This window comes from Scyliorhinus canicula, chromosome 12 (genome assembly GCF_902713615.1).
Source record: "Scyliorhinus canicula chromosome 12, sScyCan1.1, whole genome shotgun sequence".
Taxonomy (NCBI): domain Eukaryota; kingdom Metazoa; phylum Chordata; class Chondrichthyes; order Carcharhiniformes; family Scyliorhinidae; genus Scyliorhinus; species Scyliorhinus canicula.
In genome coordinates, this window is record NC_052157.1 from 60,524,362 (window position 1) to 60,542,846 (window position 18,485).

Consider the following 18,485-nt stretch of genomic DNA (forward strand, 5'->3'; position numbering starts at 1 on the left):
GCAGCCTTGAGGAGGAGTTTATAGTGATAGTGATAGTTTCCTAGAACGTATGAATGGAACCTATGAGGGAACAAGCGGACCTAGATCTGGCCCTGTGTAATGAGACAAGATTGATTAATGATCTCATAGTTAGGGAACCTCTCGGAAGGAGCGATCACAAGATGGTGGAATTTAAAATACAGATGGAGGGTGAGAAGGTAAAATCGAACACGAGTGTTTTGTGCTTAAATAAAGGAGATTACAATGGGATGAGAGAAGAACTGGCTACGGTAGACTGTGAGCAAAGAATTTATGGTGAAACAGTTGAGGAACAGCGGAGAACATTCCAAGCGATTTTTCACAGTGCTCAGCAAAGGTTTATACCAACAAAAAGGAAGGACGGTAGAAAGAGGGAAAATCGACCATGGATATCTAAGGAAATAAGGGAGAGTATCAAATTGAAGGAAAAAGCATGCAAAGTGGCAAAGATTAATGGGAGTCTAGAGGACTGGGAAATCTTTAGGGGGCAACAGAAATCTACTAAAAAAGCTATAAAGAAGAGTAAGATAGATTATGAGAGTAAACGTGCTCAGAATATAAAAACAGATAGTAAAAGTTTCAACAAATATATAAAACAAAAAGAGTGGCTAAGGTAAATACCGGTCCTTTAGTGGATGAGAAGGGAGATTTAATAATGGGAGATGAGGAAATGGCTGAGGAACTGAACAGGTTTTCTGGGTCGGTCTTCACAGTGGAAGACACAAATAACATGCCAGTGACTGATAGAAATGAGGCTATGACAGGTGAGGACCTTGAGAGGATTGTTATTACTAAGGAGGGAGTGATGGGCAAGCTAATGGGGCTAAAGGTAGACAAGTCTCCTGGCCCTGATGGAATGCATCCCAGAGTGCTAAAAGAGATGGCTAGGGAAATTGCAGATGCACTAGTGATAATTTACTAAAATTCACTAGACTCTGGGGTGGTCCTAGCGGATTGGAAATAAGCAAATGTGATACCACTGTTTAAAAAATGGGGTAGGCAGAAAGCAGGAAATTATAGGCCAGTGAGCTTAACTTCTGTAGTAGGGAAGATGCTGGAATCTATCATCAAAGAAGAAATAACGAGGCATCTGGATGGAAATTGTCCCATTGGACAGGCACAGCATGGGTTCATAAAGGGCAGGTCATGCCTAACTAATTTAGTGTAATTTTTTGAGGACATTACCAGTGCAGTAGATAATGGGGAGCCAATGGATGTGGTATACCTGGATTTCCAGAAAGCCTTTGACAAGGTGCCACACAAAAGGTTGCTGCATAAGATAAAGATACATGGCATTAAGGGTAAAGTAGTAGCATGGATAGAGGATTGGTTAATTAATAGAAATCAAAGAGTGGGGATTAATGGGTGTTTCTCTGGTTGGCGATCAGTAGCTAGTGGTGTCTCTCAGGGATCAGTGTTGAGCCCACAATTGTTCACAATTTACATAGATAATTTGGATTTGGGGACCAAGGGCAATGTGTCCAAGTTTGCAGACGACACTAAGATGAGTGGTAAAGCAAAAAGTGCAGAGGATACTGGAAGTCTGCAGAGGGATTTGGATAGTTTAAGTGAATGGGCTAGGGCAGGGGTGGGCAAACTACGGCCCGCGGGCCGCATGCGGCCCGCCAAAGGTATTTCTGCGGCCCACCAAGTCATTAAAAAAAAAAAAAAATTTTTTTTTTTTTAAATCTTTTTTTTTTTAAGGTTAATGCGGGGGGGCTGTTGGGTTACTTACTGGTATAGGGTGGATACGTTGACTTGAGTAGGGTGATCATTGCTCGGCACAACGTCAAGGGCCGAAGGGCCTGTTCTGTGCTGTTCTATGTTCTATATGAGGCGCCCAGAATCATAACCGGGTGAAGTAATTATTTTACTTAATATACTATGCGGCCCTTTGTGAATTGTGCATTTCTAAATGTGGCCCTTGCACGGAAAAGTTTGCCCACCCCTGGGCTAGGGTCTGGCAGGTGGAATACAATGTTGACAAATATGAGGTTATCCATTTTGGTAGGAATAATAGCAAAAGGGATTATTATTTAAATTATAAAATATTAGAACATGCTGCTGTGCAGAGAGACCTGGGTGGATCGATAGTTTTTTGAAGAATAAAGGGATTAAGGGTTATGGTGTTCGGGCCAGAAAGTGGAGCTGAGTCCACAAAAGATCAGCCATGATCTCATTGAATGGCGGAGCAGGCTCGAGGGGCCAGGTGGCCTACTCCTGCTCCTAGTTCTTATGTTCTTATGTTCTAGACTGTCTAGCCCGGAGGGGAGGGGGGGGGGAGGGGGGGAGAGGGGGCAGAAACAGCCACCCAGCAGTGGCCCTGTCAATACCTCGAATAATTTTACACATTTCAATGTTATCACCTATCATTCCTCCGTAATCCAGCAAGTGGCAGCCCATTCTTCCCTCATTCGAGAACTGCTCCTGATTCTGCAGGCCAACAGGACTATGGCAAAAATGCAGCCTCTTAGGATCCGGGGACAGTATCACACAGGAAGAGGACATTTGTCCCACCCTGAGGTGCCAGCCCCCAGCTGTAGCCGTCCAATCAGTCCATCCTGTGGGTGCTCTCTGCCATCATCAATTGCCCTGTGTTTGATTATGTGAGCCTGGCAACTGATCCATGTTCACTCTGGTTCATTGCTTCAGCCTGGGTGTGGGGTCAGAGCAAAATGAAGCGGAGTTACAGAGGCTGAGCTGTGAGCTTAACTGCCATCATTTTGTAACTGGAGAGCTATTCATTTTAACCTGTTGCATATTTAGAAACTAATGCGATCTCTCCATTTCTCCAAAGAGTATACAGTATCCAGCACGTTCCTCAAATCTCCTTTAAATCTCTGGTGTGTTTATTGTTCCTAGAATCTTACGCAAGTCTCCTGGACAAGGTGGAGCAGGAAGTTCTGCACAAAGTATATCGTCTGAAAGAAGGTTTATTCTGTTCCTGTTCTTTTATATTCAACCATTCTTCCCATCCTGATCTCCACTCCTGCACAGTGTTCCATATCCCTTAATTAGACCATGTTGTGTTCTCTATTTTACTTTACCTGGATGTCCTGGATGCGTAGTGTTGAATAAAGAACACAAACCTTTGTTAATAAACAAAATTATAAATTTAATTACACTACGAACTAAGATGCATTCACATTGCTAAAGTAGAAGGTTTCTATATTAAACTATGCTATCTCTAACGAACAGACTTCTTAAGTATTTTGCTCCTATGCCGGGCACTCTTCCAGCTGCCTTCCAACTCCTAACTCTCAGAATCCTTGAAGTCCCATTATATATATATATATATATATATATATATATATATATATTTATTGAAAATCTTTTCATTGGCTTTTCTCATATTTATAAACAGTTGTTACTTATATACATTACAATTTTCTTGCCCGCGCTAATTTGCTTTATTTTACAGAGAGGTTTGTTTGGTCCTTCATTTGACTAACTGTACGTACATTTTGCTGCCCTCTGGATTGGTCTATGATATCCCCCCCCCCTCCCCCCCCCCCCCCCCCCCCCCCCCATTGGTTTCAGCATCCTTCCTCTTGTGATTTCCCCATTTTCTCTCCCTCCCCGGGTTGCACAGATCTTTGGTTATTCATCTTTTTTTTTCCTTGGCTTACTCCTCGTTGCTGGCCTCAAACAGGTTTTGGAACAGACCGACAAACTGCCCCAAGTATCCAGGAAGCCTTCCTCTGACCCTCGAATGGCGTACTTCCAGGTGGAGAAATTCCAAAAGGTCAGCGAGCCAGCCTGCAGCTTTGGGTGGAGCTGTCGATCGCCAGCCGAGCAGGATTCTCCGGCGTGCAATTAGGGAAGCAAAAGCCAGGGCGTCAGTCCTCTACCCCATGTGTAGCTCAGGCAGCTCCGATACCCCGAAGATTGCCACTATTGGGCATGGCTTCACTCTCACCCTCACAACCTTGGACATTGCCTCGGAGAAGGCTGTCCAGAACCCAGCAAGCTTGGTACAAGCCCAAAACATGTGGGTATGGTTGGCCAGGCCCTTCTGGCACCGTTCACATTTGTCCTTTACCTCCGGGAAGAACCTGCTCATTCGCGTTCTGGTCTGTGCACCACTTTGAGCTGCATTAGGCTTAGCCTTGCGCAGGAGGAGGTGGAGTTCACCCGCTCAGTGCTTCGCTCCAGAGTCCCCATCCTACCTCTGTCCCCAGTTCATCCTTGCATTTTTGTCTGGTCCCATCCAGTGGTGTTCGGGCTCTGTTCAGGAGCTGTCCGTATATTTTCACACATAGCCCACCTTCTCGCTGCTTGTGCCTATCAGGTCCTCTAGTAGTGTGCTTTCTGGGGCCCCGGGGTACCCAACTGTCTCTTTGCGGAGGAAGTGCTTTATTTGGAGGTGTCTCAATTCCTGTCCCTTTGCTAGTTTCCACTTCCTCATCAGTTCGTCCAATGTATCCAGTCTGTGCCCTACGTAGAAGTCCCCGACCATCAGTGTGCCCCCATCCCACATCCATCTGGAGGAATCTGTGATTGCCGCAGATGGGGGCCATAAGGGACATTTTGATTATCCCGAAGTGTTGTCTCAGCTGGGTCCACGTTCTCAGCGTGGCCGCTACCACTGGGCTCGTTGTGTATCTTGTTGAGGAGGATGGGAGTGCTGCTGTGGCCAGGGCCCAGTGGGTTGTTCTTTTACAGGATGCCTCCTCCATTTGTACCCAATCTGTGTCGGGTTCTTGTACCCATCCCCTCACTCTTTCTGCCGTTGCTGCCCAATGGTAGTACTGTACATTCGATAGAGCCAGGCCCCCTCTGACTTTCCCTCTTTGCAGTGTTGGTTTGGGAGTTCTCGGGTTCTACCCCCCCAACACAAACGCCATGATTAGCCTGTCTATGTTTTGGAAAAAGGCCTTAGGGATGAAGATCGGGATGGATCTAAACAGGAAGAGAAACCTTGGCAGTACGTTCATCTTGATCGTCTACACTCTCCCCGCCATGGAGAGTGGGAGTGAGCCCCACCTTTGAAGGTCTCTTCTTACTTCCTCCACCAGGTTGGTCAGGTTCCACTTGTGGATCTGTGTCCAGTCTCTGGCTATCTGGATCCCCAGGTAGCGGAATCTGTTCTGGGCTGTTTTTAACGGGAGCCCCTCCAGCTTTCTCCCTCCTCCGTTTGGGTTCACTGGGAATGCCTCACTTTTGCCCAGGTTTAGTTTGTAGCCCGAGAAGGTGCCAAACTCTTTCAGTATTTGCAGTTTTACCTTCAGTCCCTCCTGAGGCTTCGAGACATTGAGGAGCAGGTCATCTGCATAGAGTGAGACTCTGTGCTCTCTGTCTCCTCTCCAGCTTTTCGCATCCCGCAGGGCTATCGCCAGGGGCTCGATCGCTAGCGCGAACAAGAGTGGGGACAGGGGGCAGCCCTGTCTTGTTACTCTCTGTAGCTGAAAGTATTCAGAGCTGGTGGTGATAGTTTGGACGCTCGCTTTGGGAGCGTTGTACAGGACCCTCACCCAGGCGGTGAATCCTGCTCCTAGCGCAAACCGTTCCAGCACCTCGAGGAGGCAGCTTCGACTCTGTCAAAGGCCTTTTCTGGGACCGGGGAGACGATCACCTCTGGTGTTCTCTCCCGGGGGGGGGGGGGGGGGGGGGGGGGGGGGGGGGTCATTATCACATTCAGCTGCTGCCTGACGTTCGCTGTGAGCTGCCTGTGGTAAATGTCTAACCACTATAAATTCACACTGTACATTACTGTGTTCCTGTGGGCTCCAGCTGTGAGCCGTTGCGCGGCTCTGCCCACAGGGGGAGATGAGGAGCTTGTACAGGGCTCCGCCCTTGGCTCCGCCCCCAGCAGGAAGTATAAGTGCTGCGTTCCTACGAGTCCGCCCTCAGTTCCGTTTAGTCGCAGGCAGGCTCAGTTGTAAGCCGATTAAAGCCACAGTTTACTTCACTCATGTCTTTGAATGAATTGATGGTCGCATCAATTTAATCGGCTTAAGAAACTACTATGGAATCAGCCCTCAAACCTTTTTTTTTGGAAATGTTTTTTATTGAGTTTTCATATTTTATATCCAACAAATTACAAATTATTAGAAAAAAAAACACGCAAAAATTAACATGTATATTTACAGGTAAGCATCTTCATAATAACAACTGTGGCCACCCCCTTTAACCAGCATACATATTTTACATTCCCCAATATGGCCGAGGCACATGTTTATAGGCATTTATTTACAATTTGGTTTTGGGCCTCAGCTTGCCATCAGACTGTCGCTTGTGGCTTTGTCCTTCCTTTTTTTTTGGAATAATTTTTATTCAAGTTTTCAACAACAAATTTTATCACAACAGAGCCCTCGTGCTGGGGCCTGGCCTCCCACCTGGAGCGGTCCCTCGGGCAGTGATTTGTTCTTTGTTCTGCGTGTTCCTGCCGGGGTGGGGGGGCTGGCATTGCCTCGCCCCTCCCCACCCCCCCCGTCGGCGTGTCATTGCCCCTTGCCAGGGGCCCCTCGTCCCTACCCCCCCTGGTTGTTTTCCAGCCCGTGCTCCTTGACGAACCTATTCGCCTCAGCGGGGGCTGTAAAGAAATATTCCCTGTTTCAGTATGTGACCCAGAGTTTCTCTGGGTACAGCAAACCAAAACACACTCTGCTCCTGTGGAGAGCTGCTTTCGTTCTGTTGAACTCAGCCCGTCTCCTAGTTATATCTGCCCCAAGATCCTCATAGATTCGGATGGCGTGCTCTTCCCATTTGCAAGCTCTATTTTCCTTGGCCCAGCGCAGGATTGCCTCCCTATCCCGGTACCGGTGCAGTTTGGCTATGACTGCTCTCGGTTGTTTCCCTGCCTTGGGCTTCGGGTGCAGCGACCGATGTGCTCTGTCCATTTCCGGTGGGTTGGGGAAAGTTTTCCTCCCCAATAAGTTGCCCAGCATCGCAGCCACGTATGCTGTGGGGTTTCTACCCTCGCTCCCTTCTGGCAGGCCCACTATCCTGACATTTTGCCTCCTTGAGCGGTTTTCCTGGTCGTCTACTCTGCCCTTCAGGCTCCCCTGTGTTGTGCCCAGTCTCGCCACTTCCTTCTCCAGGGCCGTGACCCGGTCGCTCGTGTCAGTCGCTGCTTTATCAGCCCTCAAATCTGACTGACTGGAACTCAATCCAGAGGCCACAGAAGCAAAATAAATTTTTTGCATTGGCTTCGGTGCTTCAAGGCCTACCTGGCTGCGTCGACTACCTCCTCTGTTACAGAAGAACAGAAACTCAGTCTTCTCCACGCACGGGTGAGCCATCGTATTTCAACTCAACTTGATGTAACTGACTCTTATACTGAGGCCCTCGCGATACTCGACCGCCTGAACGTGTGGCCCGTGAATGAAGTCTACGCGCGGCACATCTTTACAACTCGCCGCCAGCGCCCTGCAGAGTCGCTAGAAGACTACCTGCGTGACCTTAAAGCTCTAGCACGAGAATGTAACTTCCAGGCCGTGACAGCCTCCCAGCACATGGAACTCGCCGTCCGAGACGTGTATGTTGCAGGGGTCCGATCCAATTATGTGCAGCAGTGTCTTCTCGAGAAAGGGGCCCAGGGGTTGCTTTCCAAAGTTTAAATGCATTCCCGGCCGATCATGCGACCCCATTGTGGACCCCCGACCAGAGACTGCCCCAGGCCTGCGCCGCGCAGCCACCCGCCCACCACGGAGGGCTATCGTGCCACTTTTGCGGCCAGCCCCAACACTCCCGGCAGCACTGCCCGGCCCGCAATGCGGGCTGCAGCAGCTGCGGGCGGAAAGGGCACTTTGCTAAGGTCTGCCTGGCCAAAGCTAAAAACTCTAACTCGAACCCTAACCCGAACTCTCGCTCCTTCAACTCACAATTCCGTAGACCCCGCAATGTGGCAGCGTGTCTGCCGACTCCGCCTCCGCACAACATGTGCGACTCATTGGGGCCGCCATCTTGGCAATCCTCCCCCACACAGCCGGCCATGTGCCATTCATGGGGGCCGCCATCTTGGGCGCCATCTTCCTCGCCGCCCGCCACGTGCGATCCACAGGGGCCGCCATCTTGGCCATCACCCGATACGCCACTCGATGACTACGACCTCCTCGGACAGTCATCACGGGGCCGCTCCAGCACCGCCGACGACGCCACCGACTACCCGCAGGTCAGTGCAGTCACTTTGGACCAGTCGCGGCCAAAGCACCTCAAAAGCTCCATGGTGTCCGTCCAAATCAACGGATATGAGACACCGTGCCTCTTCGACTCCGGGAGCACCGAGAGCTTCGTTCACCCAGATCTGGTAAGACGCTTCTCGCTCCCGATATTTCCGACACAGCAAACTATCTCCCTCGCCTCGGGGTCGCACTCCGTTCAGATACAGGGGCGCACTATTGCAACGTTAACAATACAGGGTGCCAACTACACCAACTTCCAACTGTATGTACTCCCAGACCTCTGCGCCCCCCCTCCTCCTACGACTGGATTTCCATTGCAACCTCAGGAGCCTAACACTCAGCTTCGGCGGACCCCTTCCCCCACTCACTATATGCAGTCCAACAACTCTAAAAATCGACCCCCCTCCACTCTTCGCTAATCTCACCGCCAACTGCAAACCAGTGGCCACTCGCAGCAGGAGGTATAGCCTGCAGGACAGGCTGTTTATTAGATCCGAAGTCCAGCATCTCTTACGTGAGGGAATCATAGAGGCCAGTAATAGCTCCTGGAGAGCTCAGGTGGGGGTCGTCAAGACCGGGGAAAAGTTCCGGATGGTGGTTGATTACAGCCAGACCATTAATCGGTTTACGCAACTTGATGCGTACCCCCTCCCCCGGATTGCAGACATGGTAAATCAGATCGCCCAGTACCGCATCTTCTCTACGGTGGATCTGAAGTCTGCATACCGGCAGCTCCCAATCCGCCCGGAGGACCGCCACTACACGGCGTTCGAGGCAGACGGCCGCCTCTTCCATTTCCTCCGGGTTCCCTTTGGCGCCATGAATGGGGTCTTGGTGTTCCAACGAGAAATGGACCGAATGGTGGACCAGTACGGGCTGCGGGCCACGTTTCCGTACTTGGATAACGTCACCATCTGCGGCCATGATCAGCAGGACCACGACGCCAACCTCCACCGATTTCTCCAAACCGCCCAAAAACTCAACCTCACCTATAATAAGGAGAAATTATTTTTTCGCACAACCAGGCTAGCCATCCTCAGCTACGTCGTGGAAAACGGGGTCCTAGGACCCGATCCTGATCGTATGCCCCCCTCTTACAACTCCCTCTCCCTCACTGTTCCAGGGCCCTCAAGAGGTGCCTCGGATTTTTCTCATACTACGCCCAGTGGGTCCCCCAGTATGCGGACAAAGCCCGCTCAATATTTAAGGCTACACTCTTCCCACTGTCAGCCGACCTCGCCAGGCCTTCAACTGCATCAAGGAAGACATCGCCAAAGCCGTCATGCGGGCGGTAGATGAATCCGTTCCATTCCAGGTGGAGACCGACGCCTCAGAGGTCGCTCTCGCCGCCACTCTGAACCAGGCAGGTAGGCCAGTAGCGTTCTTTTCCCGAACCCTCTCCGCTTCGGAACTTTGACACTCCTCAGTCGAAAAGGAAGCTCAAGCCATTGTGGAAGCTGTACGGCACTGGAGGCACTACCTCGCAGGTAGGAGGTTTACCCTCATCACCGACCAGAGATCGGTTGCCTTTATGTTTGATAACTCGAAGCGGGGCAAAATCAAGAATGACAAAATCTTGCGGTGGATGATTGAACTCTCCACCTATAATTATGATATTGTATACCGTCCTGGGAAGCTCAACGAGCCCCCAGATGCCCTGTCCCGCGGCACATGCGCCAGTGCGCAAGACGACCGACTACAGTCTATCCACAATGACCTCTGCCACCCGGGGGTCACCCGGCTCGCCCATTACATCAAGGCCCGCAATCTGCCTTTCTCTACCGAGGAGGTTAAACCTGTCACCAGGAATTGCCCGATCTGCGCGGAGTGTAAACCGCACTTCTATAGACCAGACAAGGCCCACCTGGTAAAGGCATACCGGCCCTTTGAACGACTGAGTATTGATTTCAAAGGGCCCCGCCCCTTGACCAACCGTAACATCTACTTTCTCAATATTATAGATGAATTCTCCCATTTCCTGTTTGCCACCCCGTGCCCCGATATGACCTCCCATACAGTCATCAGAGCCCTGCACAGTGTCTTCACCCTGTTTGGTTTCCCCAGCTACGTTCACAGTGACAGGGGTTCGTCCTTCATGAGCGATGAACTGCGTCAGTACCTGCTCAACAAGGGCATTGCCTCGAGCAGGACTACCAGCTCTAACCCCAGGGGGAACAGGCAGGTGGAGAGAGAGAACGCAACAGTCTGGAAAACTGTCCTACTGACCCTATGGTCCAGGAATCTCCCGACCTCCCGCTGGCAGGAGGTCCTCCCCGACGTGCTCCATGGAATTAGGTCCCTCCTTTGTACGGCCACAAATCAGACTCCTCATGATCGATTATTTGTCTTCCCTAGGGGCACTACCAAGGGGGCCTCGCTTCCATCCTGGTTGAGGACACCGGGCCTTCAGAGGCACGTCCGGACACATAAAACAGACCCGCTGGTAGAGAGTGCTCCTGTACTCAAACCCCCACTACACGTTTGTCGAACACCCCGATGACCGACAGGACACCGTTTCCCTCCGGGACCTGGCACCTGCAGGATCTACTACTACTACCACTACCACTACTGCGAGGTACCCCCCACACTACACCCCACCCGACCTCCTACACCCTGCGCCCCTGCACCTACTTGCTTCCTGCGCCCCCTTTCACTCGTCAAACCGGTCCGCAGGAATGAAGCTCTGGAAGAAGCACCCCCCCCCCCCCCCCCCGGAGTCCACCCTCGGATTCACACCGACCATCCTGCCACAGCCATCCGAAGCGACTGCAACTCCAGTGCTCCGTCGGTCTCAACGCACGATTCAAGCGCCGGACCGACTGAACTTATAGAACCATCACCATCGCCGGACTTGATTTTTTTAACAGGAGGTGAATGTGGTGAATGTGTAACCAGTATAAATCCACACTGTATATTACTGTGTCCCTGTGGGCTCCATCTGTGAGCCGTTGCATGGCTCTGCCCACAGGGGGAGATGAGGAGCATGTACAGGGCTCTGCCCTTGGCTCCGCCCCCAGCAGGAAGTATAAGTGCTGCGGTCCTACGAGTCCGCCCTCAGTTCTGTTTAGTAGCAGGCAGGCTCAGTTGTAAGCCGATTAAAGCCACAGTTTACTTCACTCGGGTCTTTGAATGAAGTGATGATCGCATCACTGCCTACCATTGACAAAGCCCGTTTGGTCCTCTGCGACCACCTCTGGTACGCAGCCCTCCAGCTTTTTGGCCAGGACCTTTGCAAATATTTTCGCATCCAGGTTCAACAGTGAAATGGGTCTGTATGATCCACATTCCGTCAGGTCTTTATCTTTCATGGGTATTAGTGAGATTGTGGCCTGCGCTAGCGTTGGGAGCAGGGTGCCCCCTGCCAGTGAGTCCGCGAATATGTCCCTTAGGTGTGGGGCCAGGACTGGTGACATGATATATATATATGACTGTTCTGTGGTTCCCTCTAGTGGTAAGAAGCATTATTATTAACTTATTAACTCGATACATCCCAATCAATATACATATCATTACAGACCACACTGGGAGATCTGTGCACAGTTCTGGTCTCTATATCCCTTGGTTAGACCATACTTGGAGTATTGTGCACAGTTCAGCCCAGGGGCTGGATTCTCTGCCCCGCCGCAACAGATTTCTGCCCCGACCTGCCGGCGGGATTCTCCATTACGCCGGTCGGTCAATGGGCTTTCCCATTGTGGGGCAGTCCCACACCGTCGGGAAACGGCAAAACGGAGAATGCAGCCGGCGGAGAATCGTGCCCCTGATCTTTAAAATTATGAAAGGGATTTTATCATGTTGCTGTAGAGAAGATGTTTCCACATGTGAGGTGGAGGGAATACAAGAGCTCAGGGCCATCAATATGCGAGTCACCAATATATCCAGTGGGGAATTCAGGAGAAACGTGTTTACCCAGGGAATGGGGAGAATGTGGAACCTACTCTCGTGAGGAGTAGGGAGAATGTAGAACCTACTCCTGCAGGGAGTGGGGAGAATGTGGAACTTACTCCCACTGGGAGTGGGGAGAATGTGTAATCTGCTCCCACGGGGAGTGGGGAGAATGTGGAACCTGCTCCCACAGGGAGTGGGGAGAATGTGGAACTTACTCCCACGGGGAGTGGGGAGAATGTGAAACCTGCTCCCACGGGGAGTGGGGAGAATGTGGAACTTACTCCCATGGGGGAGTGGGGAGAATGTGGAACATGCTCCCACGGGGAGTGGGGAGAATGTGGAACTCACTCCCACAGGCAGTGGGGAGAATGTGGAACATGCTCCCATGGGGAGTGGGGAGAATGTGGAACCTGTTCCCACGGGGAGTGGGGAGAATGTGGAACCTGCTCCCACGGGGGGAGTGGGGAGAATGTGGAACCTGCTCCCATGGGGAGTGGGGAGAATGTGGAACCTGCTCCCACGGGGAGTGGGGAGAATGTGGAACCTGCTCCCACGGGGAGTGGGGAGAATGTGGAACCTGCTCCCACGGGGAGTGGGGAGAATGTGGAACTTACTCCCTTGGGGGAGTGGGGAGAATGTGGGATTCTCTCCCTTAAGGAGTGGAGAGAATGCGGGACTCGCTCTCACAGAGTGTGTTTGAGGTGAATAATGTTGATGTATTTAAGGGGGAAGCAGTAGAAGCACATGAGAGAGAGAGGAATGGAGGATGTGGTGATGGAAGGAGATGAAGAGGGGGGAAGGAGGAAGGTCGAATGGAGTAGGAACACTGGCACCTCACCCTAAACTGGATCTCGAGAGAACCACACGTTGCCTGAATAAAATGACTTTCTCTCTCTCTCTGTATTTCAGCAACACCCTGCAACTACACCTGTGGTAAGTCTTTTCATTTATATATAACGAGAAAGAACTTCATTTCTCTAGCACCTGCCCCCACCTCAGGACATCCCAAAGTGCTTCACTATGTGATGTAAGAAATGTGGCAGCCATTTTGTGCAGAGCAAGATCCCACATACATCAAAGTGGCGATGACCCATAAGGAAGTATCACCCTTAAGGATATATTAGAGACGGGTGACTGAGACAGAAATAAATAGAAAGAGAGTGAGAGGCAGAGAGGTTTAGGAATTCCAGAGGTTATGGCCCCAGGCAGCTGGAGGCACAGCCGCCAATGGTGGAGCGATGGGAATCGGGTGATGTTCAAGAGGCCGGAATTGAAGGAGTACAGAGATCTCGGAGTGTTGCAGGGGACTGGATGAGGTTACAGAGATAGGGAGGGTCGCAGGGGACTAGATGAGGTTACAGTGATAGGGAGGGTTGCAGGGGACTGGATGATGTTACGGATATAGGGAAGGTTGCAGGGGACTGGATGAGGTTACAGAGATAGGAGGGTTGCAGGGGACTGGATGAGGTTACAGAGACGGGGAATGGGTTGCAGGGGACTGGATGATGTTACGGATATAGGGAAGGTTGCAGGGGACTGGATGAGGTTACAGAGATAGGAGGGTTGCAGGGGACTGGATGAGGTTACAGAGACGGGGAATGGGTTGCAGGGGACTGGATGATGTTACAGAGATAGGGAGGGTTGCAGTGGACTGGATGAGGTTACAGAGATGGGGAATGGGTTGCAGTGGACTGGATGAGGTTACAGAGATAGGGAATGGGTTGCAGGGGACTGGATGATGTTACAGAGATAGGGAGGGTTGCAGTGGACTGGATGAGGTTACAGAGATGGGGAATGGGTTGCAGGGGACTGGATGAGGTTACAGAGATGGGGAAGGGAGGGGCCTGGAGGAGGTTACAGAGATAGGGAGGGTTGCAGGGGACTGGATGAGGTTACAGAGATGGGGAATGGGTTGCAGGGGACTGGATGAGGTTACAGAGATAGGGAGGGTTGCAGTGGACTGGATGAGGTTACAGAGATGGGGAATGGGTTGCAGGGGACTGGATGAGGTTATAGAGATGGAGAATGGGTTGCAGGGGGCTGGATGATGTTACAGAGATAGGGAGGGTTGCAGGGGACTGGATGAGGTTACAGAGATGGGGAATGGGTTGCAGGGGACTGGAGGAGGTTACAGAGATAGGGAGGGTTGCAGTGGACTGGATGAGGTTACAGAGATGGGGAAGGGAGGGGACTGGAGGAGGTTACAGAGATGGGGAAGGGAGGGGACTGGAGGAGGTTACAGAGATGGGGAAGGGAGGGGACTGGAGGAGGTTACAGAGATGGGGAAGGGAGGGGACTGGAGGAGGTTACAGAGATGGGGAAGGGAGGGGACTGGAGGAGGTTACAGAGATGGGGAGGGTTGCAGGGGACTGGATGAGGTTACAGAGACGGGGAATGGGTTGTAGGGGACTGGAGGAGGTTACAGAGATAGGGAGGGTTGCAGGGGACTGGATGATGTTACAGAGATAGGGAGGGTTGCAGGGGACTGGAGGAGGTTACAGAGATAGGGAGGGTTGCAGGGGACTGGATGAGGTTACAGAGATGGGGAATGGGTTGCAGGGGACTGGAGGAGGTTACAGAGATAGGGAAGGTTGCAGGGGACTGGAGGAGGTTACAGAGATGGGGAAGGGAGGGGACTGGAGGAGGTTACAGAGATGGGGAAGGGAGGGGACTGGATGAGGTTACAGAGATGGGGAAGGGAGGGGACTGGAGGAGGTTACAGAGATGGGGAAGGGGACTGGAGGAGGTTACAGAGACGGGGAAGGGAGGGGACTGGAGGAGGTTACAGAGATAGGGAGGGTTGCAGGGGACTGGAGGAGGTTACAGAGATAGGGTAGGTTGCAGGGGACTGGAGGAGGTTACAGAGATGGGGAATGGGTTTCAGGGAACTGGATGAGGTTACAGAGATAGGGAGGGTTGCAGGGGACTGGGTGAGGTTACAGAGATAGGGAGGGTTGCAGGGGACTGGGTGAGGTTACAGAGATGGGGAATGGGTTGCAGGGGACTGGATGAGGTTACAGAGATGGGGAATGGGTTGGGATTTGAACATGAGGGTGAGTATTTCTAAGTTGGAGGTGTTGCTGGATCTGGAGATCACAACAGGAAGTAATTGTTGAGCAGGACCGAGCACAGGATTGGATTTTGGAGGGAGGAGCAGAGCTTTGGGTGAGCTGAGGTTTTTACACAGGGCTGGCAGTGGTTCAGGCCGAGCAGGTGGGATTTGGAACAGTCTGGGCTGGGGGGTAACAGGATCACGGTGGAGAGTTTCAGAAGACAATGAGATGAGGGTTGCGGGCGGGGAGACAGTGTTGGGTGGCCTTTACGATGGAGGAAATTAATTTTCAGATTCTCAGGGAGCACACTGGGATTGCAAACATCCAGCTGCAGAGAGAGTTAGAACTTACACTCTGACTGGTGGCAAAGACCATTATGGTGTGCGTTGATCCCACCATCCTCTGTTTGTCCAGGATGTACTGGGTTGCAAGGGCATGGGTGGGTCAGTGGATGGGTGGGGGAAGGTGGGGGGGGGGGGGGGGGGGGTTAAATAACAAAATGCATGAACACTGGTGAACCAAAGGCTTTGTGGGATCTTTCTGTTCCCAAAATGGTTTCATTTAGTTTGAGGCTTTCTGCACTTCTATGGGAGGTTCTGACGGAATGTGGGGTTCCTGCCAAACATGCTGCCTCCTGTTCCTAACAACACTGTCTTTTCCACAGGGATTAACATGGCTTCATTTTACTTTGATTGTCACACCTGCAAGATGAAAGGCTGTGAAGGCATCTCTTTCGAGTGTCCAAGTACGTCTGGTTTCACTGTTTATTGTGCAAGTAAAGCACGTGTAGAGCAGCATCATGTCTCAGACATTCAGGAAACTCTGTTCAAGATAACAGCCCAGGACACTAGCTCTGTAAATACTGACACATTCCCCGTGGATTCCTCCTAGAAATACCAACACATCTGTGGAGATTCCCTGCTGTAAATACACCGTCACGGGGTATTTCCCCCCCTGTAAATACTGACACACTCATGCGAGATTCACCCTGTACATATTAACACACTCCCCGTGGATTCCCCTGTAAATACTGACACACTCCCAGGGGATTCACCCTGTAAATACAGACACATTCCCAGGGGATTCACCCTGTACATACTGATACACTCCCGGGGCTCCGCCTGTAAATACTGTTACACTCCCACGGCTCCCCCTGTAAATACACGCACACTCCCGGGGCTCCGCCTGTAAATACTGATACACTCCCAGGGCTCCGCCTGTAAATACTGATACACTCCCGGGGCTCCGTCTGTAAATACGGATACACTCCCAGGGCTCCCCCTGTAAATACTGACACACTCCCGGGGCTCCGCCTGTAAATACTGAAACACTCCCGGGGCTCCGCCTGTAAATACTGATACACTCCCAGGGCTCCACCTGTAAATACTGAAACACTCCCGGGGCTCCGCCTGTAAATACTGATACACTCCTAGGGCTCCCTGTAAATACTCGCACACTCCCAGTGCTCCGCCTGTAAATACTGACACACTCCCGGGGCTCCGCCTGTAAATACTGTTACACTCCCAGGGCTCCGCCTGTAAATACTGACACACTCCCGGGGCTCTGCCTGTAAATACTGATACACTCCCTGGGCTCCGCCTGTAAATACTGACACACTCCCGGGGCTCCGCATGTAAATACTGTTACACTCCCAGTGCTCCGCGTGTAAATACTGACACACTCCCGGGGCTCTGCCTGTAAATACTGATACACTCCATGGGCCCCGCCTGTAAATACTGATACACTCCCACGGCTCCCCTGTAATACTGACACACTCACAGGGCTCTGCCTATAAATACTGATACACTCCCAGGGCTCCGCTTGTAAATACTGATACACTCCCACGGCTCCCCCTGTAAATACTGATACACTCCCGGGGCTCCGCCTGTAAATACTGATACACTCCCACGGCTCCCCCTGTAAATACTCGCACACTCCCAGGGCTCCGCCTGTAAATACTGATACACTCCCGGGGCACCGCCTGTAAATACTGATACACTCCCAGGGCTCCGCCTGTAAATACTGATACACTCCCATGGCTCCGCCTGTAAATACTGATACACTCCCACGGCTCCCCCTGTAATACTGATACACTCCCAGGGGATTCACCCTGTACCTACTGATACACTCCCACGGCTCCGCCTGTAAATACTGACACACTCCCAGGGCTCCGCCTGTAAATACTGATACACTCCCAGGGCTCCGCCTGTAAATACTGATACAGTCCCAGGGGATTCACCCTGTAAATACTGATACACTCCCGGGGCTCCGCCTGTAAATACTGATACACTCCCACGGCTCCCCCTGTAAATACTGACACACTCCCGGGGCTCCGCCTGTAAAAATTGATACACTCCCACGGCTCCCCCTGTAAATACTGACACACTCCCAGGGCTCTGCCTATAAATACTGATACACTCCCAGGGCTCCGCTTGTAAATACTGATACACTCCCGGGGCTCCCCCTGTAAATACTGATACACTCCCGGGGCTCCGCCTGTAAATACTGATACACTCCCATGGCTCCCCCTGTAAATACTGATACACTCCCACGGCTCCCCCTGTAAATACTCGCACACTCCCAGGGCTCCCCCTGTAAATACTGATCCACTCCCGGGGCTCCGCCTGTAAATACTGATACACTCCCAGGGCTCCCCCTGTAAATACTGATCCACTCCCGGGGCTCCGCCTGTAAATACTGATACACTCCCGGGGCTCCCCCTGTAAATACTGATACACTCCCGGGGCTCCCTGTAAATACTGATACACTCCCAGGGCTCCGCCTGTAAATACTGATACACTCCCATGGCTCCCCCTGTAAATACTGATACACTCCCAGGGCTCCGCCTGCAAATACTGATACACTCCCGGGGCTCCGCGTGTAAATACTGATACACTCCCAGGGCTCCGCCTGTAAATACTGATACACTCCCACGGCTCCCCCTGTAAATACTGATACACTCCCAGTGCTCCTCCTGTAAATACTGATACACTCCCGGGGCTCCGCCTGTAAAAATTGATACACTCCCACGGCTCCCCCTGTAAATACTGACACACTCCCAGGGCTCTGCCTATAAATACCTGATACACTCCCAGGGCTCCGCTTGTAAATACTGATACACTCCCAGGGCTCCCCCTGTAAATACTGATACACTCCCGGGGCTCCGCCTGTAAATACTGATACACTCCCATGGCTCCCCCTGTAAATACTCGCACACTCCCAGGGCTCCGCCTGTAAATACTGATACACTCCCGGGGCTCCGCCTGTAAATACTGATACACTCCCGGGGCTCCCCCTGTAAATACTGATACACTCCCGGGGCTCCCTGTAAATACTGATACACTCCCGGGGCTCCGCCTGCAAATACTGATACACTCCCGGGCTCCGCCTGTAAATACTG

General features: G+C 51.8%; 1 protein-coding gene across 3 annotated transcripts in view; it reads left to right on the forward strand.

Moving 5' to 3' along the window:
* Positions 1–18,485, forward strand: part of LOC119975239 (sperm acrosome membrane-associated protein 6) — a 65,099-nt gene that overhangs the window by 12,379 nt on the left and 34,235 nt on the right. For all 3 annotated transcript variants that reach the window (XM_038814903.1, XM_038814904.1, XM_038814905.1), the window contains 3 exons: positions 2,881–2,949; positions 12,942–12,965; positions 15,750–15,830. In XM_038814903.1, the coding sequence (XP_038670831.1) occupies positions 2,881–2,949; positions 12,942–12,965; positions 15,750–15,830 (174 nt within the window). The remainder of the gene's footprint in view (positions 1–2,880; positions 2,950–12,941; positions 12,966–15,749; positions 15,831–18,485) is intronic.